Source organism: Pelodiscus sinensis, chromosome 8 (genome assembly GCF_049634645.1).
Source record: "Pelodiscus sinensis isolate JC-2024 chromosome 8, ASM4963464v1, whole genome shotgun sequence".
NCBI lineage: Eukaryota > Metazoa > Chordata > Testudines > Trionychidae > Pelodiscus > Pelodiscus sinensis.
Genome location: NC_134718.1, coordinates 9862170 through 9889795, shown reverse-complemented (window position 1 = coordinate 9889795; position 27626 = coordinate 9862170). Strand labels below are relative to the sequence as shown.

General features: G+C 41.0%; 1 protein-coding gene across 27 annotated transcripts in view; it reads left to right on the top strand.

The window, feature by feature from the left end:
* The window catches only part of KCNMA1 (potassium calcium-activated channel subfamily M alpha 1), a 742164-nt gene that overhangs the window by 528699 nt on the left and 185839 nt on the right, over positions 1–27626 (top strand). For all 27 annotated transcript variants that reach the window (XM_075934710.1, XM_075934709.1, XM_075934712.1 and 24 more), the window contains 3 exons: positions 18167–18277; positions 23037–23142; positions 25805–25887. In XM_075934710.1, coding sequence (XP_075790825.1) covers positions 18167–18277; positions 23037–23142; positions 25805–25887 — 300 coding nt within the window. The remainder of the gene's footprint in view (positions 1–18166; positions 18278–23036; positions 23143–25804; positions 25888–27626) is intronic.

The following is a 27626-nucleotide window of genomic DNA, read 5'->3' as shown; positions in this document are numbered from 1 at the left end:
TTACGATGAAATTCAGGCTGGTGTTCTCCTTAGATTTTCAGTGATTCTTGGTTTTGTCTTCCGAAAATTCTGAAAATGTATTCTTCCTTGTGGTATATTGGAATTTTCCTTTCTAGTTCCAGACAAGGTACAAATGATAGAGGCAACTGAAACTTTAAAAACAAGCCCAAAAGCCAAACTGATGAGTCTGAAATTCTTAAGTGTCAAGTTCAGTTTGAGTTCTGAATGAAACTCGAAATCAGATCTTAATTTATCTGAACTGGTTTGCTCTTTCCCAAGTTAACATGTTGCTTGATATTCGTGACATTCGCATTAATCTTGGATCAGAATGGCCCTTACTTAGTAGTTTTCTGTATTTATGCACATACTTTGCAGCTCATGTGATCATAATTTATTCAAACACTGAGGAATAATCTCCTAAAGAAAATTAGTCATTCATTTACAATTGGACAGCACATAACATTAGAAAAAATAATGTAAGAAATAATCGTGCACTGCTGAAAGATAGATCTTTTTTCACCTGATTACCCACAAAAGCTCATGATACAACCTACATGTCTTATTAGTCTTTAAAATGCTACCGGACTATTTGTTGTTTTTTAAGTTTTTCCTGTTACAGACTAACTCGGCTACCCTTCTGAAGCTTTTCTATTTTATTGTTAGACTATACTTTGTAGGGCCAAATCCTGCTTGTCTGACTTATGCATTCTCCTATTAACTGCTATGATTGTTTATGAAAAATGTGAGCTAAATGTGGCTCAGCATGAATACATATAATATAGAAATCTCTTGATAGTAAAAATTAATGGAAGATACTATTTTACATTTTTAAATCAGAAACTTTTAAATCATCCCAAAATATTCTTCTAGTTAAGACATATGTTTAAGATTTTTATTTTAATCAAACTGCAGTGCTGGGTAAGCTATTAAAATCTCTTGTTTCTCCTCTCCTCTGAGCTGCTCTGCTTCTCAGAGATTTCTTCAGGTTTCTTACATTTATAAGCTGTATATTAGCAAATCATCAACATATCACCATGAAAGATAATCTGTTAGAGATTCCTTCCAGAAGGAAATCTGGGACTCAATAACTGAACTTCACAGAGATTAAAAAAAGAACTGTAGACAGACAGAATACAGTAAACAGACAGACAAACAGATAATTTAAGTTGACAGGCCATCTTGGACTCATTAGGCATACTGGTTTGATTAGGAATTAGAATGACTTAAAAAAAAGACAGCTGAATACCTTGGCAAACATACCCTTAGGTTTGGTTGATTGTTTTTTTTTTAAGCTTCAATAATGAGCGACATAGTTTCAAAGAAAGTATTTAATATAATGATACAGTAAAACTCCATTAGTCCGGCATCCAATGCTCCGGGACTCCTGATGGTCCGGCACCATCAGGAACCCAGAAGTGCTGGGGCAGCCGGACAGGCTTCCCTCATTCAGCTGCTGCTGCTGAAACTGACCAGCAGCTGAATCTGGGAAACCGGGAGCAGAGCAGCTGGGGTGCTGCTGGGTTGGTCTCATAGCGCTGCCCCTCGGGGCTACGGGACCAACCCAGCAGCACCCCAGATGCTCTTGGGGACACCTGGGGCAGAGCAGCTGGAGTGCTGCCGGGTTGGTCCCTCAGCGCCAAAGGACAGCGCTGCGGGACCAACCCGGAAGGACCCCAGCTGTTCTGCCACAGGGGTCCCCGATTCAGCCGCCGCTGAAACAGGTCAGCGGCTGATTCCAGGAAGCCCAGGGCAGAGCAGGCTGAATCTGGACGCCTGGGGCAGAGCAGCTGGGGTGCTGCGGGGTTGGTCTCATAGCGCTGCCCATCGGCGCTGCGGGACCAACCTGGCAGGACCCCAGCTGCTCTGCCCCAGGGGTCCCCGAGTCAGCCGCTGCTGAAACAGATCAGCGGCTGATTCCAGGAAGCTCCAGGCAGAACAGCTCTGCCCCGGGCTTCCTGGAATCAGCCACTGATCTGTTTCAGCGGCGGCTGAATCGGGGACTCCTGGGGCAGAGCAGCTGGGGTCCTGCCGGGTTGGTCCCGCAGCGCCGATAGGCAGCGCTATGAGACCAACCCAGCAGCACCCCAGCTGCTCTACTGCAGGCATCCCCAATTCAGCTGCTACTGAAACTGACCAGCAGCAGCTGAATCAGGGACGCCTGGGGCAGAGCCGGACTATCGTAAGGGGGGGCTATGAGGGGTCTGGGGTAGCATCCCCTCCCACGCCTCTCCTGACCCCTCATAGGCCCCCCTTCTGATAGTCCAACATATCTGATAATCCGGCACCCCCTGGGTCCTAAAGGTGCCGGATTATCGGAAGTTTACTGTATAATGTCAATTTGATACAATATGTCAGATTATTTTCCACTGGAATGTAAATAGTAATATGAGAATATGCCGTGATTTGTTCTCTGGACCTAGGTGTGTGTATCATTCTAACCATTCTTCTAAGTCCCCAATTTCAAATGAAGACCTACTCAGAGATACAGACAATATGATTCAGGTTGAAATAATCCTGTTCTCATGTCCTGATACTGCTTCTTGCCCCATCTGGTCACATGTGATTGCACAGTCATTGTGCTCCGCCAAGTCCCTGAAAGAGCACTCCCATTCACGCAACTAGTAAGGAAAGAGATGTTTCATGTTCTGTGGCTCTCTGCAGTATTGGGGCCACAGATGTAACCCCTGTTGCTAAATAAGTCACTGTTTCCCAATTTTATTTGGCCACAGAACCCTTTTAAACTCGAAAGAATGTTGCGGAACCCCTAATAACAGTCTTATATATGGAGCTGAAAAAGTAGACCACAAATAAGTAAGGATAATAATAAACAAATACTAAACAAGGTCATGAGGTCACCACAAATGAAAATTGTTTTCAATAAAATTCATAAACGCTTAAATATTCATTTTTTAATCATAAAATGTTGTTGTAATGGAATTTTCGTGCGGAACCCTTATTTTCACTTTTCGGGAACCCCTGGGTTCTGCGGAACACCATTTGGGAAACACAAATAGATTAACTAACACATACAATAAGTAGGACAGAGGACTGAGTCTTTCCTCCTCTTTTCTTGTCTCCATTCTTTTCTGAATATTCATTTAAAATCTATTCATTGTTTATTAAAGCAAAAATGGAAATGTAGGCAATGACATGTAATAGTATTTACAAGCCTTTCTAAAAACTTGTACTCTGGTCCTCATCGCTCATACTCATTTCTGAGCACAGTAATTTTACATTTCTAGGCACAAATCTAAAAATGTAGGCTTTTCCCTTGCCGTTCCCAATTTTTTTTTAAGTATTTACTGTTTTATTTTAGCACAAAAGTGGCAGCTATTACTGTCCCAATTTTTACCTAAGAAAATGAGTCTGATCAGAAATGTATTCTCAGTGCAGTGAGTTCCCATGTTCCACAGAATATGCAGGCTGTGAATTACTAAGTAAATATTGCACAAGGAGCAATGTGAGATGGCAGACATGTTGAAAAAATGTAGTGAGCCTTGGTAAATTGTGACCTTTTACTTCCACAAGCGGCATTGTAGAAAATAGTCATGAAATTTTGGGGGTGATTTCACTTGAGAGAAACGCATTGTTTTCAGTCATGCATAAAATGCTTGAAGTTTTAAAGCCTTTGATAACTTAATGTCATGCAACTGTCTTTTGACAGATGGAACATTTGTAAAAAAAATGTTTAAAAGAATTAAGGAAATGAATGAGCATTTTAAATGGGGGAAGTGGGTTGGGAGCCTTTTATGTTCTGTAGTGAACAATATACATACTGAATATACAAGAGAAAATCATTTTCAGGTGACTGCAAAAGTAATAGCAGGGTATCTTCTGCACATTTTATGTTACACTCAGTAGCTCAAAAATATTGGTATTTGGAAGGATTAGAGCAGTAGATGAAAGTCTGGTTGATTTTGAAGTGCTGATGCTAGAGGTATGGTTTACTCGTTTGTTGTCCTGTAAACCTTCTAGCATGCTCTCCTTTTGCATGTCACAGCACTCAAGTTTTTACTAGTTTTACTAAGCCTTGAATTTGTGTTGTTGTTATGCACGTGTGTTGTGTCTAAATGTTTCGGTATACAATGTGAAAGCAAGAATATTCTAGTCGTGGACAATATTAGTGTTGTAGTATATAAGGCAAGTTTTCATCCACTGCTTTGAGTTAAGGTAGAATCTGCTTAACTCACTCAAACCCTGGTGGAAACAGAAGCATTTGAATTTTACAAATTCCTCATTGTCAGTGTCTCTGCGACAGATACATCTTGCTGAGAGATATTAATTTAGGCCTCAAGACTTGTTTTTGATATAAGCCATGTACAAGCCTTTTAAACAAGATCAAATTAACTCATGGGGGCCAAAATTGAGCACGGAAGCGGTCAGAAGTGAGAAAGAGGACTCTCAGTGGATCATTCCTGCTAGCATACTATTGTGTTTAGGCTTGCAAACAGCATCAGGTATGTTGTTTAAACAGACTAAGTGTGCCATATATCCACAGGTACAGTCACTAAAATGCATTCCTCTGCCTCTGTTCCCTGGCAGTAGTCCCAGTTAGGTGGGCTTAATAACAGTGATTTCTCCTGCATTATAAAAATGTTCCAGGTGGCGTGGGAGTGCATTGTCAAACCTATAGAATATCTTGAGGGAGGAGGAAACATGTCCCACTTCTGCCAGTCTGTATTCAAAATACTCTGGGAAAGAAAGAGGTTTTCCTGTTTATACAAGTGTGATGTATTCCAGTAAAGTCCCTCAATCAGATAGCTCACTGTATTTTTGGAAGGGTTCACTTAATCCGCTGTACTTGGACTCTCTGAGCTAGAGATTAAGCCCAATTACACTCCTTTACTGACTTTCACTGGGGATGTAATCAGTTAACGGTTTAAACATTATGTTTAACCCGTTAACCATTTAAATGGGGGTGGGATGGGGGCCCGCCACAGCCGGACTAGAGAGCCTTTGCCTCTGTCATGCTGCTTCGGCCAGGCCAGGCCTGTCCTACTGGGCTGGTGCTTTCCTGCCTGCAGCACACTGGGCTGGACCTATTGCAGACAAGGCCGCTCTGGCTCCCTGCCCATGTCGGGTGGGTTTTTTTCCAGCCCTCACCAGTTAACCATAACCAGTAAGCATCACACAGTTAGCTCATCACATCCCTACTATTCACCATATACTATCTATTAACCCAAAATTCTGATGCCTTTTAAAAGAGCTAACAGCACCTGGCTAGAAGTCAGGAGATCAGGGTTGTGTCCCTGGCGCTCTCAGGCCTGGTCTACACTTAAAAATGAGCTTGACCTAACTCCATCATTCAGGGCTGTGAAAAATCTTGCACCCTGAATGCCGTAGATAGGTGAACCTAACCCCCCAGTGTTGATTCAGCTAGACCACGAGTCTCAAACTCCCGGCCTGCGGGCTACCCTGGGCTGGAGCAATTCTGCAACCCAGCCCAGGAGTTCCAGTGTCCTGGGGGTGGGTAACTGTCTGTTACTGTTCTCCAAGCTCCAACCTCTCCATCAAAGGAAGAGTTTCAGATTATTCTTTCATGGTTCTTAATTTCTGCATTGATTTATTGGCCGAAAAATAAATAAAATTCTGTGTCAGAGGTGACATCTCTGATCTTGTTTTTCATATTTGAATGCATTGCTTGGTATTGATGTACTAACTGTACTCTGTTATAGGACTTTTCACTTTCAGCATGCTTCACGAGTACTAATTAATCCCCAAATTACCCAATTGCTTTGGAACAAACAAGAAGTGACCTTAAAAATATGTACCAGTTTGAAAAATATCTACCAGTTTCAGCAGGATTCATGATTACAGAGACAGCAAACATGACTGGAAAAGGAGAAACTTCCAAAAAGCTAAAAGATTTCCCACTAATTAGTATATTTATATGTGACGGATGGAAGGTCTCTGAACCCCAAAAGTCAAGATCAGCATTTCCAAAATGAAACTCGACACTTAGACTCCTAAGAGTAAAACTGGGCAGATGTTCAAAGATCCTGCTCACCTACAGCTCCCAGTGATTTCAGTGGCATCTGCAGGAGTTTAGCACATTTGAGAATCCGGTCATTTACATTTAGGTGCTTAAATATGAATAAAATCTGAACTTTAAGTACCAGAGTTCAAAAGTGTTTGCCCAAGTAACTAGTCCATGCCAGATGGTGAGTTAGTGAAAATTCCACCAGATGGAATAGGCCTATAAACCCGTCATCTAAGGAAAGTTAATATATTGCCTTCCAGAAAGGAGACTTTAGGGAGGAGGGACCTAATATCCCTTTCTTATAATGACTCCATCTTCTTTGGAACCTCCCTTCAGGAAGTTGAAGGTTGCTATCCTCACTCTTCTTTTCTGCAGACTAAATAAAACCAAATTCGTCAGCCTCTCCTCGTAGGTCATGTGCTCCAGCTCCCTAATCATTTGGTTGCCCTCCGCTGGACCCTCTCCAGTGCATCCACATCCTTTCTATAGTGCGGGGCCCAGAACTGGACACAATATTCCAGATGTGGCCTCCCCAGTGCTGAATAAAGGGAAATAATAGCTTATTTAGATCTGCTGGAAATGCTCCTCCGAATGCACCCTAATATGCCATTAGCCTTTTTGGCTACAGGGGCACACTGTTGACTCATATCCAGCTTCTCATCCACTATAATCCCCAGGTCCTTTTCTGTAGAACTGCTACTTAGCCAGTCGGTCCCCAGCCTGTAACAATGTTTGGGATTCTTCCGTCCCAAGTGCAGGACTCTGCACTTGTCCTTGTTGAACCTCATCAGATATCTTTTGGCCCAATCCTCCAATTTGTCTAGGTCACTCTGAACCCTATCCCTGCCCTCCAACGAAACTACCTCTCCCCCTAGCTTAGTGTCATCTGCAAACTTGCTGAGGGTGCAATCTATCCCCTCATCCAGGTCATTATTAAAGATGTTGAACAAAACTGACCCTACAACGGATCCTTGGAGCACTCCACTTGAAACCGACTGCCAACCTGTTGGGCCCGACAATCTAGCCAGCTTTCTATCCACCTTACAGTCCATTTATCCAATCCAAACTTCTTTAAGTTGCTGGCAAGAATATTGTGGGAGACCATATCAAAAGCTTTGCTAAAGTCAAGGTATATCACATCCATTGACTTCCCCATGTCCACAGAGCCAATTACCTCGTCATAGAAGCTAATCAGATGTCTTTCCCCCTTCCAAGTGCTTCAAAATGGATTCCATGATTTTTCCGGGGACTGAGGTAAAGCTGACTGGTCTATAGTTCCCTGGATTATTGTTCTTCCCTTTTTAAAAGATGGACACTTCATTTGCCTGTTTCCAATCATCCGGGACCTCTCCCAATCTCCATGAGTTTTCAAAAATAATGGTCAAAGGCTCTGCAATGACATTTTCCAACTCCCTCAGAACCTCCCATGCGTTACATGTCGCCCTACGGATTTGTGTATGTCTAACTTTTCTAAATAGTACTTAGCCTGTTCTTTCTCCACCAAGGACTTCCCACCTCCTTCCCATACTGCATTGCCTATTGCAGTCGTCTGGGAGCTGATCTAGTCTGTGAAGACAGAGGCAAAACAAGCATTGACTATTTTAGCTTTTCCCACATCATCTGTCACTGCCTCCCTCATCCAGTAAGCGCCCCACAAGCTTCCTGATAACCCTCTTTTTGCTAACATGCCTACAGAAACCTTTCTTGTTACCCTTCACATCCCGTGCTATCTGCAGTTCCAGTTGCGCTTTTGGCTTTCTGATTACTCCCCTGCACTCTCAAGCAATATATTTATACTCTTCCATAGTCATCTGTCCAAGTTTCCACTTCTTGTAAGCTTCCTTTTTGTGTTTAAGCTCAGCAAGAATTTCACTAGTAAGCCAGTCTGGTCGCCTACCATATTTGCTTTTTCTTACTGCGCACCAGGATGGTTTGTTCCTGTGCCTTCAATAAGGCTTCTTTAAAATACTTCTAGCTCTCTCGACTCCTTTCCCCTTCATATTAGCATCCCAGGGGATCCTGCCCATCAGTTCTCTGAGAAGGTCAAAGTTTGCTTTTGAGCTAACCATGTAAAGCCTACTAATGTGTGGTAGGCTGAAGGCCATTCTAACTAATGGGCATGAATGTAGGGATCCAAGTTACTATACCCAAAGCTTACATGATAAAAGCTAGGCATGCCTGGCAGTCCCTCTTGATCCTCTGTAGATGTATGATAAAACTTTAGGTTTAGGTAGACCTATGTAGTAGGCATTTTTTAGTCTCAAGAGACATATATCATTAGTAAAGGCCATCTAAACTAAACAGGATTAATTTTTAAATGACTTTCTGTAACCACATGAATAGAAATATTTCACCCTGCCTAATAAGAGCATACTTACAGGTCAGGAAACTGGGCAGTGCTACAGAGAAATTTTGTAATGAAACTCTGTGTTATAACAAATAGCTGAAGGAGAGCAAAGAGTCAGGTAAAAATAGTAGCTGTAACTCCACATGCTTGCAATAAAAATCAGTTAAGTAGGAACTTAAAAGCGTCAGTGCATAATATTTTAAAGTACTACTACTCAAGCTTTGACTGTCACAAGATATGGGACAGCATACCAGTGGCATCTCTGCCAAAAAATAAATTAGTGAGTGATTCAGCAATAGCTATGTTGTTATACTATCTGATAAAGGTATATTTCCTGGTTAGCTCTGATTGCATAACCTTGATCTGAAAGTCCTGATGCAGATAAAAATAGGGATTTTTGCATGTGTCAGGGCTTTAGTTTTAGGTTCAAAGTAGTGTCGTGGAAACTACATGTTGTGTTATGTTCTTGTGTTTTTTCCATTATCCCTTCTGCTTGAGGAGTTCTTGGACTTGATCTTGGCATCAGCATGTAGCAACATACTGTATTTTACAGAGGTTTAGGAAATGCAAGTAATTTTTCATGTTAAAATGCTATGTTCTGATTTGGTAGCATTTTATGTTTGTTTCATAGGTACCAATGGCTGCATCAGATGCAAAACCGTGGCGAGTCAGGCCCTTTGTTTCTTGTATCCTCTGCAGTATTAAAAATAAATAAAAGGCCAAGCTCTCAGTATATGTAGATGGGTCTCCTTTGTCTAATAATCTAAATAATCACATTCAACCACACTCTGCTTGGTACAAGAGCCCAAGTGAAGGAATGCAAAGATGGCTTTTGCCCTCCTCCCCTATCCAGGAAAGGGGAGTATAATAAAATTAGGTACATCTTAAGTGAGAAGGGATGGATGTAAGCACATGCATGAAGTCTTTGCTGAATCAGAACCTGGTTGAGTGAAGTCTTGAGTGATAGTACATAAGTCATAAAAAAAGCAAAAGCACATGACAATATAGTTGAAATCCAGTTAGAGTGCATGTTTAAATCATGTAAATACCAGTATATCCAATCCCCGATGAGAACTGTAGACAGTTTTTTAGATAGTGATTCTGATATGTTTGAATAGGAAAAGCATAAACATTTGGTACTAACCAAATTCCCCTCACATTACAATGATAGAATACTAGTAGGCTCATCAAACATCCCTCTGTTTCATTTCCAACTTTATCATCCTGCTACTATTGTGCAGAGGGCGGATGGCCATTAGACAAGGGCACGACTAGAAGACTAAGCAGGAAGTTAGACAAGAGATTAAAGCATATGTACTTGATATAAATATTATACTTTTAAAGAGACATCTAGATCAATATCTGCCACATTTTATTAACTTACTTGACAAAGTGTACACAATGCATTCAGGGAATGCTGAGTGGAATTTTCAGTTCATTCTCTGATTTATTATGACAGTAGGTAGGGCAATTTTTCCCCCTTCACATTCTTTATATTTCTTCCAATAAAATGTATATAACTTCTCTAAAAATAAACAGCCAAGAGGTTTGCATTTCATATTGGCTTCTCTGGAGGAGGTACAAGTAAAGAGATATGAGATCTGTTTGGCAGAATCTTGTTTGGGATGGAGCTGTTTTCATTTACAGTGCAGTTTACATGGATTAACTGTGTGTTCTTAATTATCTCACTTCAGGAATATGGATGTTTTAGTTATCCTTTTTCTTTGCCTTAACCCACTTGTACATTTGGCGGTAATGGTAGTGGTTTAAGGACCTTTTATCACAATTGTAGCATACTTTGTAGGGAGCCAGTGCCTCTCTAAAAGATAATATAACCCACCTTTCAATACACAAGTCAACAAATTCCATCCCTGATTATGCAAAGGGATTCACCAAGACAGAGCCACATCTCTGTATAATGTATACTGTTTTTATAATGCTAATAGTAATTTTGAGATCGGAAATTCTGAGGAAATGAGAGGTGAATTGGACTATGTCCCTGTAAAAAGAATGGACTCCCAGAGGTACAGAGAAGCTGTGTAAATTGAGCCTGTAGCTCTAGCTGCATGACTCCTTCATCCTCCAAGTAAGCCTTTGCTCTTTCCACTGCTTCAGCCCCCAGAAGATTGCCAAACGGCTTCATCCAAGTTTGAGCTCCCACAGGCAGAACCTTCAAGAATTGCTCTCAAATAATTAGGTCCCTGGCTTTTCCCAGAGAGCTGCTATCTAGAAGCCACCTTCAATCAGCCCGGCCCTGCAACCTCTGCTTTACCACACAGAGCCATGTTCTCCATGGAAACGGCTCAATGTGGAACTTATGCCAGGATGCTTCTGGTGTCTGTCCGAATGTATCCAACATGGCGGCTTTCAATTCAGGGTAAAAGTTTGACACTGGGCCACTCAAAGCTCAATAAACAGCTTCAGCCTCCCCAAGGAACAATGGAGCTGCCCTGGGAGTCTTCCCGCTCTCACACGGGCAATCCTCTCAAAGGCTCAGAGAAAAATCTCAGGATTGTTCTCAGGCCCCAGCCTTGCCAACCCCTAACCTAGTGCTAGAAGTTTGGCCTGGCGTCTGCAGGAATTAAAGATTCATCTTTAATTAAAGATTAGATCATGCAATGAAATCTCCACAAATACTCCCAGCCAAAAATGGCAACCCTTCTCGTTGCTGCAGAAACCGCTCCAGTGGCTCATGTCTCAGATACTGATCCTGCTGCTGGGCGGCAAACTGTACTCAGACCGTGTTTGACTTTTCAAAAGTGGCAGGAGGAACATCTGAGTTTTTCTGCCTTCAATGAATGAGCAGAAAACGTCCTCCATCTTCTGTTTGACTCTTGCTCCTACAGTTTCCATTTTCCTCCTTTGTGAGTGGGGATCATGAATGCTGCAGAGTACACCAATTGTAGAAGACCTGCTTCCTGCTGAGCACCGTTTTGTAGCTAGGGGTCGGTTGGCAGGCACCCTCTGGTGGGGCCCTTGAGAACTCCATGCTCTTGCTCCTATGGCTAACAGTCCTTCCACCTGGGGATGGTTTAATAATGGTTCTTGGAGTCCCAAAAGAAAGTCCATAGCTAGAGCACAAATGTTAATACTCAGCCCTGGTTCTTCTGTCCCACATAGACTTCTTCTGTCCTAGTCTTCTCCACCCAAAGCTGCCAGTCCCAGCCCTTTCTGTCTGGAAACCTGCCCTCTGACAACTAGTTTCTCCTTTTTTTAGCTCCATCCTGCTGCTCTGGTATAAGGAAGCTCCTCATGCAATTCAGGTGTGCCTCTGTAGTGATCAGAGTTGGCTAACCTCAGTCCTACAGCCTTTAGCAGAGAGTTATCATGTTACAGATCCTTTTTCAGGACGAAGACCTTTAGCCTATGAGATTGCATTGATTTCTTGGAGCAGTTGCATCACAATGGAGTAATTCCACCAAAAGACACTATTACAAAAATAGAATGAATTTAGTGTCCATGAACATTTAATAACAACAAAGATATCTGAAATAATCAACCTACTCTTGTTTCTTTCCCAAAAATGTAAAGAATCAAAATAATCCACTAAATTAATATTATGAGAGATGACATTACAGCTTTCAGTCAACCTTTAATTCAGGTTAAAAGCTATTGCCTAAATTCTGAGATGCATCTGAGTCATCACAAAGGTTGAAATCTGACTGTTACTTATAAAATATTTCTTTACTCGTGTTACTAATTGTTGAAAAGAAAATAATTTTTAAAATCTTAATTTATTTTTACCCATTTATGGTAATTTTATATTTCTGTGTTACTCAAATTTCATTGCTCTGCTTATATAGCCAGATTCAGTGGCTTGTTCTCATTCATAAGACATTGCCCTCATTTTATAATTATTCATTCACACCAACATGGTATCCTTTTGAAGTCATCTGCACATGAGCGCTAGCATCTACCAGAGTAGATGAAATTGCAGGATCAGGATCTATAAGACAGGGCAACAATGCTTGAGTTTTCAGCACTGTAAGGTGAATTTTGAAATTAAAAAGAACTTTAACTGAAACTTGGAAGCATAATACAACAAAGCAATTTTGGTTAATGCTGTCTTTGATTTTGTTTTTTTTTTTAATCCAAAGCCTGTATTTCAGAATAAATTTCTTGGTAATGCCTTTTAAAGTATACTCCCACCACAGGAAGTCTGTTAGCCCAGATTCTGAGTTACTAAATGGTATTTTACTATCAATCAATTCAAACAGAATTCAAAACACTTTCAATATGTTGGCTTTTGTAAAAAAAAAAAATCACTGTATGGAAAAAATATGGGTGATGCAAGGGAAGGGAATGATTATTGGCAGAAAAAGAGGAAGCTGTAAATCTTCAAATCAGATACAGGACAGATTGGAACAACATGGGTTTTCCAGTGTTTCTAAGTTATAATGTACCTAATAACTCTCCTTGGGCAAGAAGGCAATCTGTTTTCTATCAATCTCTCTTCTAAGCAAAAATATCACTTATGTTAAAGGGAGATTTTTTAAAATTTAGTTAGTTATTCTGAAGCCAGAAATTCCCTGTCCAAATTGCTCTGAATTGTATCTGACAACTAATACGATTATAAGGCAAAGCAAAGATGCAAGGGGATAGATAATGAACATAAGTGTGTAAGGAATACCTAATTCCAATGCATTCTGTGACTTTTGCATGATTCCAGTCCTTGTGCTTATGTACAAGAAATCTATGGTCCTACTTCTACACTGCCTAGAGCCTTATGCAGTACTTTAACACCAGGGTAAAGTGGATGTAAAACACTACTGAATTGGAATTCTGATGCTTTATGCATGACAAAATGACTGTCTGAGCAGCAAAGCACTTGAGAATCTAACCAAATGCTTGAGATCCTGCTGTAAGAGTTCACCTCCGAATTGCAACCAACTTGGCTGATGGTTTTACAGCCAGTATCTGGTCTTCAGTTTTCTCTTATAAAATACGGTAGTTAATTAAAAATACAAAAATTACAGTTGTGAGTTACAGCATGTCTGCCGTCCCACTTCTCCTCCAGGAAGGAAGTGCCTTTTTTTTTCCTCTCTAGGAAGACAATATTGTCCTATGGAATTGTTCCTGGAAGTCTTTGCAGAGCAAGTGGAATCTTAAGTGTTAAGGACAGTAAAAAGCAATAATAAAATGCAGTTACCTAAACACTTGAATTTTTCCTGTTGCCATAAATATTATTCCAATAAACAAAATGAAATATCAACTCCTAACTAGGGAGGGGCAAATAAGTCCCATTTACTGTGACTTTTAGGATTAAAATTGCTTATTTTTTGCTATTACTGTTCACTTTTTTTATGCCTCTACAATTCCTGGGAGTGTTTTTAGGAATAGATGCAGGCAAGCTGCCTGAATACCAACCAGTACAACACTACTACCTCCAAATGGCAGATGGTGGCAGGTTCACAGTTTACATATAATGTTCTATTAAACATCGAGAATAAGTATATCCCAACAGAAAGTGAAGCTTTTGAGGTTTGCTCATCCCTCATTTGTAAGTTTTTAAGCTTATGGACTAGGTTCACCCACATATTACATAGGGGAAAGTCAGACTTGAGGTGCTTTCTGAGGCATAATTCATGTGTGACTCTTGCAAAACTAACCCATGCAACCTCACAAGTGGCTAGAAAAGAGGATGAGGCAACCATTAATTGCTCTTTAAAGCTGTCCCTCACTAGCAGAACCCCTCAAGGAGAACCACACTATGTGGGAAACACCATGTGAGAAGTTTTGGAACAAAACCTGAGTGACAAAGCGTCATGAGATTTTTCAAAACTGAACAGAGGCAGAATGGGGAGGAGAGTCTTCCCTATTTACAGGCAATGAGGTTGGCCACATCCCCAGCATTGCTGCCTGATCTGCCAATTGTGGGGCCTTGTAAACATTGGTGGGACCAATAAGAAAATCAAGCTCATCTATTAAGGAAGACAAATGGAGAGGGATGGGGAGGCAGAAAGGTCTAGGACAGAGGAGGGGCTACTGCCCATTCCAGGCTGCCTCTAAAGAATCTGTCAGGGAGACAAAACCTGCAAACCCTGGACTATGAAGACTTGTAGACTCATTTGAGGTTAAGTTGATGGACGGGGCTAATTCAGAAAGAATAAAGGGAAACCAGTCAGACGAGTTAGGAGGGAGATATGATTGCTGTCTATATACTCATTAGGAAGATAAATACCCGCAAACAAGAGGACTTAAGTGCCTCCTTGGACACAAGAATAAATAGTATCCACTGCACATCAGTAGCTTTAGGCTTAAAATTAGAGAAATGTATCTAACCATTAGAAGAGTTAAGTTCTGACATAGCTTTCCATGGGAAGTACAGAATCTTTCGAAATGGGGCATTTCTGATGAAAATGCCCTGTTTAAACTGCTGTTTGTTTTGAAAAGTACCATTTCGAAAAAAAGCAGCAGCCGCCATTATGCAAATGAATCATGAGATATTTGCATCCCGGCTTCATTTGCACTCTCAATAACATCTGATTTACATCCCTCTGCTGGGTGAAGGGTATAGTTTAGACACACCCTGAGTTACAGCAAATTCTTTTTCAGGGGTTTGGTGGGGCTTGCCCACTTGCTGAGGGTCTAACTGATTCCAATATTTGGGAACAGTAAGGAATGTTCCCCTAAGTCAGGTTGGCAGAGAACTTTTTTTTTTTTGGCCATCTATGTAATATAACAAGTCTTGTCTTACTGGTGTCACAAAGGTACTGTTGAGTCCTCGGTATTTAGGGGTTCTCTTCTTCCTCATATATCACTGTTACTTGTTTGAATGCCCAGTTCAAAATCTCGTTGTTTCTTTGATCCACACTGAAATCTGAGAATTCTGTTAGCTTCTCTGAGTCCAGTTGCAGAGGAGAGGTCATGGAGTGTCTGTTCATCAATGGCTATTACACAAGGTGGTCAATAATTCAACTCAATGCTCAGGCACGCTTAAACCTCTGACTTCCAGAAATTGAAGCTGGATGACATGAATTGGATAACTCGATAATTTCCCTCTTCTGTTCATTCCCTCTGAAGTATCAGGAACCATCCATGGTCAGGAGACAGAAAACTGATCTAGATGGACCATTGGTTATGGCTATTCTACTTTTTTAAGAAGCTGACAGAGGAAAAAGGAAGACTGCAAGGAAGACTTGTAATTTAAGGGCAGATTTTGTTTCATTTTAGGTTAAGTTGATGGACTGAAGATGAATTGAAGGGGCCCAGTTAGGAGAAACCTGGGGTCTCTAGTGAGAACTGCTCCAAGAGCAGTTGACACAAGCCTTCCAGTAGCCTTTTGCTGAGATCTTTCTTTGCTACTTGATGTGAAACCCAAAGAGAGTCAGAAGATTTACCAAAAACTCTGTTCTTATCTCTAAACCTTTTTCTTATTGACTTTATACTACTGTGACCACAATTTGTGTCCCTCAAAGGAAATACTGACTACTTCATTTAAGTCTGTGTTCAGTCAAGTCAAGACATAACGTGGTGATCTCTTTTCTGCTGTGTTTACATTCACAAAGAGAGAGCCAACAGGATGAATCAGCCATGGGAACCTAGCCCTTAAAAAGCCTCTCCATTAATTTATGTGGAGTAATGAGTTTGCTACACTTTCAGAGCTGATGCAGTATCTGACTTGAGTATTATTTTGCATGCATATGAGAGAGAGCTATCATTACAGTCAGCTGAACCCTCATCTCTACCCAATAAGCACTGGGCAAAGCTGAAGGATGCAGCTGCCAAGTAGTTCGCAGCTCCCCAAAGCAGGGTCAGGTCCTACCCCACTCTAAGCCCCAGCATAGAGGCCGCGGTAATCTGCCAGATTGTGAAGTCCTTACAAGGCAACTCTTGCATCTCTCTTTGCACTAAAATGGGTCAGACACTTGGTTCGTTGCATTTGTTGCTCATTGCATGCTGATACTGTGCTTGGTACTTCATGGGACAGGGAAGAAAGTTTTGTTTCCTGCTTTGAGAAGTTCACTCTCTATGGGTCCAATGCTTCATGCGTTTTTACCAATCATCTAGCTTCTGAGCTGATGAAATCTTGTTGAAGCTGAAGCAGCCACTCGGTTGTAATAAACACTGCATCTGGCAAATAGGTATGTAGGACCAAGCCGTAAATTAGACATCATACAGCCTAAACGTAATTTTATAGAGACCTGTTATAAACTGAAGAAAAGAGCTGTCTGTGATTTTTGTTTGCTTTCCAATACGCCACGTGCTCATGCTTTGGTGGGTTGCCGTTAAAGGTTATTAAAAGGCCAAATAAGAAGTGTTTGAGAAACTTGTCTTCCTAAATTCAGATGTAAAGTCCTGTGCTAAAGGATTCATTAAAAACAAAGAGGTAACAGTGAAGCAGTCCCCTGTGGTGTGCTGGATTAGTATAATGCTTCATTGTGCTTTGCTTTCCTAGTCACCACGTGCACCACTGCAAAAGTAAGAGTGCACAATGGTGATATTTTTAACTGCATCATGCATATTGTTGATTTATTCTTTGTTCTGAATCATTATCCTTTCACCAATGAGTTCATTACATTGTTTTCATATACTTAGTCAAGCACCAAATTATGAAGCAAGGCCAGGCCCGTTATGGTACATTGCATAAGCAATTATTGCTATTACCTATTATTTGTTGCTTCCAGCCAATGAGGTTTCTGTATTAATGGAATGTTCACAAAACAATTATGAAGTAGGTAAGATTTGGGCAGTCTAAATTTTGCCCTTGAAATTGCTTTGCTTCATTTTGGCCACCTGCTGGCAGCCAATGAAAAAAATGTTCCATTGTTGCAATGAGCATATCGACTCAATCAGTTGTAATGAGGTCAGATTACCGAATGATTATCTGCTACCTTAATAATTAAATTGAATCCACACTTCTGCTGCCCTCTCTTTCTCTGACAGCTGCAAGAAATGTGGCAAGCAGGAGCAGTAGCAATGGAAGTGCTGTAAACACCAGCACCTCCCACGTACTCCTCTGACTAATGAAAGCCATGCTTTAGTCTGCGTTGTCGTAGAAACACTGAGCCATAAGAAAGCGTGCTAACACAAGCACTTGGACAACACTTGACAATAAGTGGCTTAACAACACATTAAGCAAGAAATTAAAGAAAGGATACAATGTTAGACCTCTTGCTCAGCCTGTAAGAAATAAATATATAGAAGTGGACACCATTTCAGTGTTGTATATGTGAGTGTTTCCTTTTAACACTGCTGGAAATTGTGTGGAGATGGAGCACAAGTGGATATGACTTTCTACACAGACTCTAGTTCTGTGGGAGTTGCATTGCATGGCAGCATAAAAAAAATCCACTTATTGTGAAGTGCTTCCACTATAGGACTTACAGTAGAAAATTCATGATTTCTCTTTTTATTGCTTATGGCCCATAATATGTCAAGATTTGCATTTGCTTCACTGATATATAACTGGGAAAATAATAAGAAATGTTTTGGGGAGGATTGTTGTTTCATTACATGATAAGGTCTATGTCATAAAAAATTAGAAAATCTTAATCGGAATGGAGGTGGAGAGAGAAATATGACTCTGGAATGGACTAGATAATATAGCATATACATGTATAAATGATAATATTTATTAATAAATTCATTAAACCACTTGGCCAAATGATTTTGGTTGTAATAGTCTTTTACAGCATGACGTGAGAGCCCATATGTGTTTTCAGTGTCAAAGTATCTTCGAGGATTGTTGGTTTCCTTTGATGACTTCAGGTGTTAGAGAAGCATCAGGAAAAGTCTAATGCTTCCCTTTTCAGCCAACAGCTTATTTTACCCTTTGTTATTTGCATGCGTGTGTGTTAGTTTTCCCTGAAAAAGTAACTGTCACTTTTCTGTGACAGGCACATAGTTGTCTGTGGTCACATAACACTTGAAAGCGTGTCCAACTTCCTGAAGGACTTCCTGCACAAGGACAGGGATGATGTGAACGTGGAAATCGTCTTTCTGCATAAGTGAGTAACTCTTCCAGCCAAAACCTTTCTTGCTCTTTAAATGGTCCAAACATGTCATAAAGGCTCCTTTTGGCCAGTCTGTATTGGTTTGAGGTAGAGCAGGTTAAGATGGGACTCTTAGGGTACTGCCTACATAGCACATTTATTTAGAAATAACTAACGTTATTTCAAAATAACAATCTGAGCGTCTACACAGCAATTCTGTTATTTCAAAATAATTTTGAAATCTGTAAACCTCATTCCAAAAGGAATAATGCTTATTCCAAAATAGCTATTTCAGAATAGCAGTAGTGTGGACACTCCACTGCTGCTATTTTGAAATAGCTTCTCCCCAGGGCCATTCAAAGTAATTACACCCTAGTGCCTCCAGGGTCTCTAAATCGAGGTAGCACATCCACATTAGGGAAGGCTGCCTCGGACTAATTTTGAGGCTGCCCTGTAGTGTAGACGTGCTATTTCGAAATAAGATATTTCAGAAAAAAATCCGAAATAGCTTATTTCAAAATAAGCATGTGGTGTAGATGTACCCTAATGGTCAAACTTATTCATGGTGTAACCTCATTTAGTTTCAGCTACGTTCAGTGAAGTTAGACCAGATAGGTATTTGACCCTGGAGGTAAAATCCTGACTCCTTTGAAGTTAATGGCCAAATTTCTGTTGATGTTAAAAGGATCAGAATTTCACCCTGGGTGTCAGTTTGTTTCTCTTCCACTAGATTTTTATACATTTGGGATTATGAAGGCTCTTGAATTTCAGAGTGCCTGATTCTCATAAACTATTTTTGACCCTACCAGTCAAAATAATTTTGAGCCTTGATTTTTCCCATTCCTGTGAAATGTTAAAATACCCAAGATACAGCATGAAGTTTTGAGAAACTTATGGAACCAAACATATGTCATTGTGAACCATTATCCACACCAGTTCATCATGATGACCAAAGGCCAAGACTGCATTATGAAATCATACATTGCTGTTACAAGTTAAAAAGCTTTGTTGCACTTCACAGGAAGCTTTTGAAAGTGTGTAGTGTCAATCCATGAATACTTCCCAACCTTACTGTCAGTTGTTATTCTTCATTGGTTCCACATTTTCTAATAGTTCAATGCAATATATTTCGTTATTATTAGTGAGGCCTAAAATAGTTTATAAGTATTTGTACCCATTATTAATCTAATCATAGGGTAGACACAATATCTTTCTATACGATAGTCTCAAGAACCTCCAGGCAGTTACACAGAAATTTCTTTCCTTTTCTGCACAGTGGGCGAAATTCTGCCATCAGGTCCACAGAACTGCTTATATAGATTTCATTATAAGCCATATGCATCTAAAGAGATTACTTGGCCCCAAATTATTTTAGTTAAGCCTCAGCAAAGACTGAGTTCATCTGCTATGCAATTGTTAGGCTGTTCAACAGTAGTTTGTGTTGTGTTGTATCCTAAAGCAAGTGGAAACAGATTAGCCCTACCTTGTTAGTTAAAACTTGACACTTAAAGTGTGTCCTACTATTCTCCAAATTATGCTTCTTCAGAAGAGGAGACCTGACCAAGGATATTTTATACATGTAGTTTATAAATAAGAAAACAAATGCTGTGTGAAGAAGAAAAAGTATGGATCTAATAGGGAGTACAAGAAAGAAATAGTTTACATAAATTTCAAATTATTTAGTGATTGATAATTACTAAAGGATAATGAATTAAATACGTATATTTGAAATTTTGAAGAAATAAAAACTTGAGACAGATGACCATCCCAGGTTATCCTGATCTGAGCAGACTATTGGCCAACACTGCAAAACAAATGGAATGTTGAGAATGAAATCTTGTTTTCCTGTTGGCTACCCCAAGTGTTCTGTTCCCACCTACTAGTACACTTAACAGTACAGGTATTTGAAACTATTAGACTTCAGACCTCTGCTCCTCGTATTAAAGAAAAACTCAATTATTCAGTTGTTTGTTACTAATTTTATTGGTAAGTTTATTTTAAAGAGTGCATCGTACTCAGAAATAAGAAATAATAGATAATAAAAACATTAATAAATAGTGTAGAAGTTTTCTTTGGCCATGGATAGTTCTATGTTTAATTTATGGAGATTAATTTCCATCATGCAATCTATGGAGAAAACATGTTAGAAACTCCCATTCATAGGCATATGCAATTATCTATCTCTATCTCCAACTTTTATGCCTCATCAGTCTAACAGTTGCAAGCTGAATTGCAGCAAAGCTGTGTTCTCTGATTCTAATGACATATTTCAAATATATGCTCAAGTTTACCTAACGATGTGCACAACTAGCTGCTTTTCCAAACACAAACATCATGAAAAAAGATTTTGCTGCATTTAATCTTCTTACCAGGCAATTGCGAACTTGCAGACGATGAGTACAGTTAACTAGTTTTATGTAAATTTACAGAAATTGCCCATTCCAATGACTTTGTGAAAAGATTATTGGATTCTGAAATTTTGAAAAATGACTGGAATCCCTCTGTAACAAGAAGTGCTCTATGATACATTGCTGCTTTCCACGCACCCCTTTTAGCTGCTCCTAGAACCTGAACAGTTAGGGAGGTCCAAGATGCTCTTTGAATTGTAAAAATGAATGAGATGAGGAACACTGATTGATACAATTCATGTAGATCTACAAACCCAGTGCAGTCACCTCTGGTTTTACTGTATTGGTCTATATTTGCTAGCAAAACAACAGTGTAACAAAAACAAAACGCTGTCGAACCGCTGTAGTGATGTTGCAAACTGATAGAAATACTCTTATCTGGTAACATTACTGATCATGTTTAACTCAGGTATTTCCTGGCAAGTAAGGACTGACTGGACCACAATTTCTCCAGCCAACCATTAGTTGCCTGGGAATACCCTTCCCATCAGAAATTTTGCTGTAAGGTAGTTGCTATTTGTCACTAGCATCCCATTACACACAATTCAGTATCAAATTGGCATGTCTTAGGGAGAGGCTATTAGAAACAGCTATTTGCTTGAGAGAAATATGGTGTTAACTGTCTGTTCCTATCGAGAGCAGTATGCATTTCTACGCGCCATGAGCTGTTATTGAATGAGTGATATTAACGCACTTAACAAGAAGCAATGCATTTTCCGTCCTGTCAAACCAAATGATTGAAAGGTTAAGAGTCATTTGTGGTGATTGGATAAAGGAAGTTGCCAATGCATAGAGTTGCTACCTGCCTGATTTTATACTATTGCCATTAAATTAGATGAATGGATACAGCTGATATCCCCGGTAACTGCTTGTGTTTTATTAGGGTAAGCAGGAGGTTCCCTTTTAAGAGATCACATGGAACTGAATTTCCAAAAGGAAATGAATTGGAGGTTCGGGAACATAAAAAAATTAATACCTCTAGAATGTATTAACTGTTACTAAGTCTGACCAATGTGCATCCATAGTTGCATATGCACTTTCTGCAGTGGTGTACAGAACTCTGGTTACTGTTTGTGCACATGGGTAACTAAGCACTTCCTACCCATTTGAGCATGCATTTGGAGAAATGGCCCACACAACCACAAGTAAACTTTTTTTTAAAAATTGAATTAATGCTCTTTACCTGGCAAGTAAATGTTTGCTAGTTACCAAGGGCATGTCTATGCTAGGAAATTATTTTGAAATAGCTTATTTTGAAATAACTCCTGAAATAACTATTTTGAAATAAACGTATTCCCCAAGGAAAGTAGGAGTTGTTATTTCAAAATAACCAGCACCTTATTTCGAAATAATGGGCTTGATAGGGAGGACACTTTGCTTGCTATTCTGAAGTAAGGGGAGTTATTTCGAAATAACTCCCTAGTGTAGACCAAGACAGAGAGATCAGAAAAGGGGACAGAGGTGCAGTAGTCTTGTAACCATGTCAGCATCTCTCCTCAATTCAGACACCATGAGGTTTGTTTCACTCTCTGCTGTGTAAGTATTCTGTCTGAGTGACATATACGCTGTGTCCATACTGCTTGGTACAGCTGAGATACAAGAATCCTACACAATAGCAAAGAGGAGGTCCATATTGGCACTGGTATTATTTATTAACTTTATGGCTCCTGGGTTAATTAAGAAACTCAAACCTAGAAAACAGGAGCAAAACTATTCATCACACATAGGCTCTTAGTAACATGAATTCATACATAGAAGAGGAACACTGATCCCTAAAAACTCCTCTGCTTTGTTAGGAATCTATCCCTGGAGGCACTTAAGACCAAAGGATGCAAAAGTAGTAGCTTATTATTTGAGTTCAATTCATGATGCTCTTGAAAATCTACCCATTGAATTGGCTGCTCACTCAGTCCAGACCATACACAGTTATCTATCTGCACTTTGATGCACTGCCACGAGACTGTGTAATTCATACAATAAGTTAACAGTCACCTACAGGACCTGATAAAACCTCTAGATTGTATTAACCGTTACTAAGTCCATTTGTTCTCATTCTGTCATATCATTTTTGACCAGTGTTATTTTCCCTTAAGTGGTCAAATGAAAAAATAATCCACATACTTAGCTCTCTTATGCTACATGCAGGGAAGCTGGTTTTAGTTCCTTTTGGTGGGCCACATTCGCTGTTGATGTGGGGACATATGTAGTAAAAGGAATGGAGCTGTGCCAAGAAAAGGTGAGACCCATGGTTTTCACCCTACAAGAAAAGCATCAATGGAATTCCAGAGAGTTTAAAAGTGAATTGAAGAGTAGGACAGAAATGTTGTGCAAACTGACTACTACTTTGTTCTTCCCCCCCAATGCAGTATCTCCCCTAACCTTGAACTGGAAGCTCTTTTTAAACGACACTTCACTCAGGTGGAATTTTATCAGGGTTCAGTTCTCAATCCACACGACTTGGCAAGAGTAAAGGTAATGATTCTGCTGATGCTTTATTTCTACTCCTTCTCTTCCCTTAAATAAGCAGCTTCTACCTCCAATGCAGTGTCCACTGAAGTAAATGGGAATCTTTTAATTGACTTTAATAGGAGAAGTCCTATGATCGTTAACATTTAACATGTTAGAAGTTGATGTTACAAACACTGTTGACATGTTTACATTGGGGCAATTAGAAAACCTTTTTTACTCTTTTTCTCTTGCCTAGTGTCCTGAAAAAGCAAATAGAATTTGAGATATTTGCTAACTAGAATGACAGTACAGGTTGGACCTCTCTGATCCGGCACCCTTGGAGAGATCCTGAACCATTCCTAGGTCCTGAACTATGCTGGCTGCTCCACTCCCAGGCTCCCAAGGCTGGGGCTCCTGCTCGCTGCCACCGGGGGTTTCCCGGGTTCTCCTGCCGGGGTCACCCAGCTGCCACCAGTCCTGCTCCGACATTACTGGCGCTGCTGCCTTTGGGAATTCCCTGGGGCTCCCCAGCCAAGGGTTCTCTGCTGCCGCCTGTCCCCACTACCTCCGGTGGTTCTCTGGCCGGAGCTGCCCGGCCATCCCAGCCCGAGTGCCACCAGGGATTCCCTGGGTTCCCCAGCTGGGGCTCCCCTGCTGCTTGGCCCCGTTGACACCAGCCCTGCCTGGCCCCGCTGATGCTGGGGGTTCCCCAGCCCCGCCTGCCCCGATAACACAGGGGAGTTCCCTGGCCGGGGCTGCCCAGCCTGCTATCACTAGGGATTCCCCAGGGTTCCCCAGCTGGAGTCACCCAGCCATCACCAGCCCCACTGCCAGGGTCAGTCCTGCTCTCACCGGGAGTTCCCCAGCCCAGGGTTCTCTGGTCGGGGCAGGGCTCCTCACCCGCGCCTGGCCACGCTAACGCGGGGGAGTCCCCCGCCAGGCCGAAGCGCCCCAGCTGCCACGTGGCCCAGCCACTGCTCCCCTGCCCTGCGATCTCGCCTGGCTCCCGCTCCCCACCTCCGGGGTTCTTTGGTCCAGCAACATCTGTGGCCCTGCTGGATGTTGCCGGACCAGAGAGTCCTGGAATTGGGAGGTTCAACCTGTATTGGTTAAAGAAGTGTTTCTCAGCCAGTGGTACGTGTACCCTTAGGGGTACTCAAGAGAAGTCTGGGGGGGAGCACATCAACACAATTGAAATTTGGAGAAAACTCAGTTTTGTTTTAAGTTTTACAGCGCTGTATTATTTTTGTACTTTTTACACCCAAAAATTTCATCAGCCGCCCAGCTACAATTAAGTTGTTTAAACAAATGTGTTGCAATGGTAGAAAAAAATGGTGTGTGTCTGAAAACTGTAGATACTGGGGTACTTTAATTTTTTTTAAAAGGGGTACTTTATTAAAAAAGGTTGAAAAACACTAGGTTAAAGCACTCTGTGTTAAATAATTTCATCCTCTTGAAGCAAACCCTGAAACTGGGAAGAGAAAAAGATACCAAACTTATATGCAGCATTACCCCATTGCATGCCTTTTTAATGGGACATAAACACACTTCTTAAATCATAAAGATCTTTACCTGATCTTAAGCTGTTCTACTGCATACAAATTAGGGGGTTTGCCTGCGCCAGCTACAAAAGCTGCTTGGTCCATTTTTACACAACATACTCTGAGCTGAGCTCTAATCAGCAGCATAAAATAAAGTTCTTGTAATGGCCATAAAATTCATTCTTGTTATCTTCTCTCTGCATCTTCTCTTTTACAGTGTGGGAACTGCCCAAATGTACTGAAAAATAGTCATTTTGTTATACTTTAAATCTGCTGCTTTATGCTAACGAGACTCAATGTTGATGAGTGTTAGTTTTACAATTAGATTGACCTTGCCCCTAAAATCAGTTGTCTATTGGGTTTTTTTTATGATGTTGTTTTCTAGGGACCCAAACTATGGTCCTGTTGTAATAGAGGTTAAATATCTCTAGTCCAGCACCCTTGGGACCTGATCAGTCCTGAAACAATCTGCCAAACCACAGGAGAGCAATATTGTCTCGCAGCATTACCAACACTTCCACTGCTTCCTGGGCTCTTAGCAGACAATTGGGGTAAATTAGAGCTAATTAACAGCACAGAACACTAAGAGCCAGGACTGGTGCTGTAAGCAAACTTTATGGGACCACGGGAAACTTGGCCACACCCGTGATAATTGGACATCCAGCTAACTAAAATCATGCTGGACCATGGATGTTGCTGGAGCAGAGAGTGCCGGACCAGAGAGGTTAAACCTGTAGTCAGTGTGCAAACAACAGAAAAACAGTCCCTGTCCCTATGGATTTAGGAGCTTGACCTACAACATGGAATTTTAAAACTTTGGCTGTGAACCTGTTGGTGCTTCATTTTTGGTATCTATGAAATAACAACCACGGCAGTAGTATGTTTAAGTATTGACCAACCATGAGTATTGTAATGTTTGGAATGTGTTTTGAGCAGTTTGAGTGATCAGTTCTATGTAGGTAGTGCCACTGACATCATAAGGAGTCAGAATCTACAGCATACCATCCGCTTTATACTCAGCAAAAATTACAAACTGTTGTTGCTCTTGGAAGAAGCACCTGTTTTGCTTTCTTAGAGGCCATGGTTATGATAAGAAGTTGGAAACAAAGGTTTATATTTATGATTGCTTTTTTTGTGTGTCTCAGATAGAGTCAGCAGATGCGTGCCTAATCCTTGCCAATAAATACTGCGCTGACCCAGATGCTGAAGATGCCTCCAATATTATGAGGTAACCTGAAGAGTTTTTGAGGGTGGTTGTCGTGCTCATTTATGACGAGCAAATTGCTGGTGTTAGGTCTGGGTGGGCTAACACCGGTCCATGAGCCAGATCCAGTTCCCCAGGCTTAAGCTCTGACAGGCCGCCATTGCTATATTTACCTGCATCTCCACAGGTACGGGAGATTGCAACTCCTGTTGGCCATGGATCGCCGTTCCGGCCAGTGGGAGCTGTAGGAAGCGGTGTCCTATTCAACAACACTTCCCACAGGCTGGGAATGGTGATTCATAGCCACTGGGAGCTGCAATTACCTGTGCCTGTAGAGACCCACCAGGGATAACCCAAGCAAATCACCGCCATTTTATTGTTCACCCCGGTCTAGGTGGACCATACCCATAGCTTGCTTCATACTTGCCGATTTCTGTTACGTTTGAAAACTTCACACACAATTGCTTCCAGAGACAGGGAGTAAAATAATGAAAAGAGGAAGTGCTAGCCAAGATTACCAGAGCAGGTCAGCTACTTTAGCCAGTACCATTTATGTGGCCTCAGAGATTTTATCTGGAGAATGAAGGTGAAGTAGATACTCACATTAAAATTGCCTGTGTGCGCCCCGCACTTTCTACATGTGTTGGCAGCATCCTAGGGACCTTGCCATCTCAAACACCTTATCCTGTACTTTGGGCTCAAACGTATTTTTTATTCAGAACACAATATCCAGACTCTCTCAGCCTACTTACAGTCTTTTCTTCAACCGATGTATTTATTGCTTACAAGGAAAGTCCAGTTTTTCTCGTTACGGGTTCCTGTGTGTTCCTCTCTGGCAAGTAAGGGTAATGATATTTGAGAGAACCACCTTCAGGATTCTGGTTTTAAGGCAGTTGTGTTTATTGCTGTATCCCATAAAGAAGCCACCTATTCAGTGGGGAAATGAATTTCCCCTTATTTTTGTTCATCCCATGTTCTAGAAGAGTGGAGCTGAAAGGCCTTAATAACGGTATTGGCTCTCCGAGGCAGGTGCCTGCCGGGGATAGAGGGAGCAGGGAAGGGCCACCCAGAGAGTCAGGGAGGGGGACATGTGGGATACTCCATTTTGCAATTAAAATTTTGGCAGGGTGTCTGGGGTCAGTGCACCTTCTAAGTGCTACTATGAGTTCCCCATGCTCCTAGGCAGCAGAGGCAAAATACACAACATTTATAGTAGGAGCACTGGTTACTGCTTTCCAACCCAATTAACAAATGTCACTTGCTCTTCTGAAAACTAAGTCCGAAGAGTGTTGTTCTGCAGAATAGCTCCGTTTCATTTAAACAAGATTGCTAAGCCTAAAATTCTGGCTTTTGTATCCACATGCATTCATGAGGTTGGGTAAGTGGCAACATGGAACCCAGGCAGTAGTGCTCCGAGGAATTCTGTCAGTCTCAGGCTCCATCTACACTGTTTGTTTTTTGCAGAAGAGGAAATGGAAATGAAGTGCTCATTAGCAAATCTCATTTGCATATTCTCTTCTGATCCTTTTTGCGAAAGAGGTTTTTGGGAAAGGAAAAAAAAACGCAGTATAGACGGGGCCATTTGTTGGAAAATAAAACTTTTTGTGCAAGATCCTGTAAACCTAATTTTTTGTGGAATAAGGGATCTTGCACAAAAGGGTTTTTTTCCCCGAAAACTGGCCCCATCACCACTGCAGGTTTTTTGCAAAAACATCTTCTGCAAAAAGGATCAGAAGAGAATATGCAAATGAGAGTGTGAGATT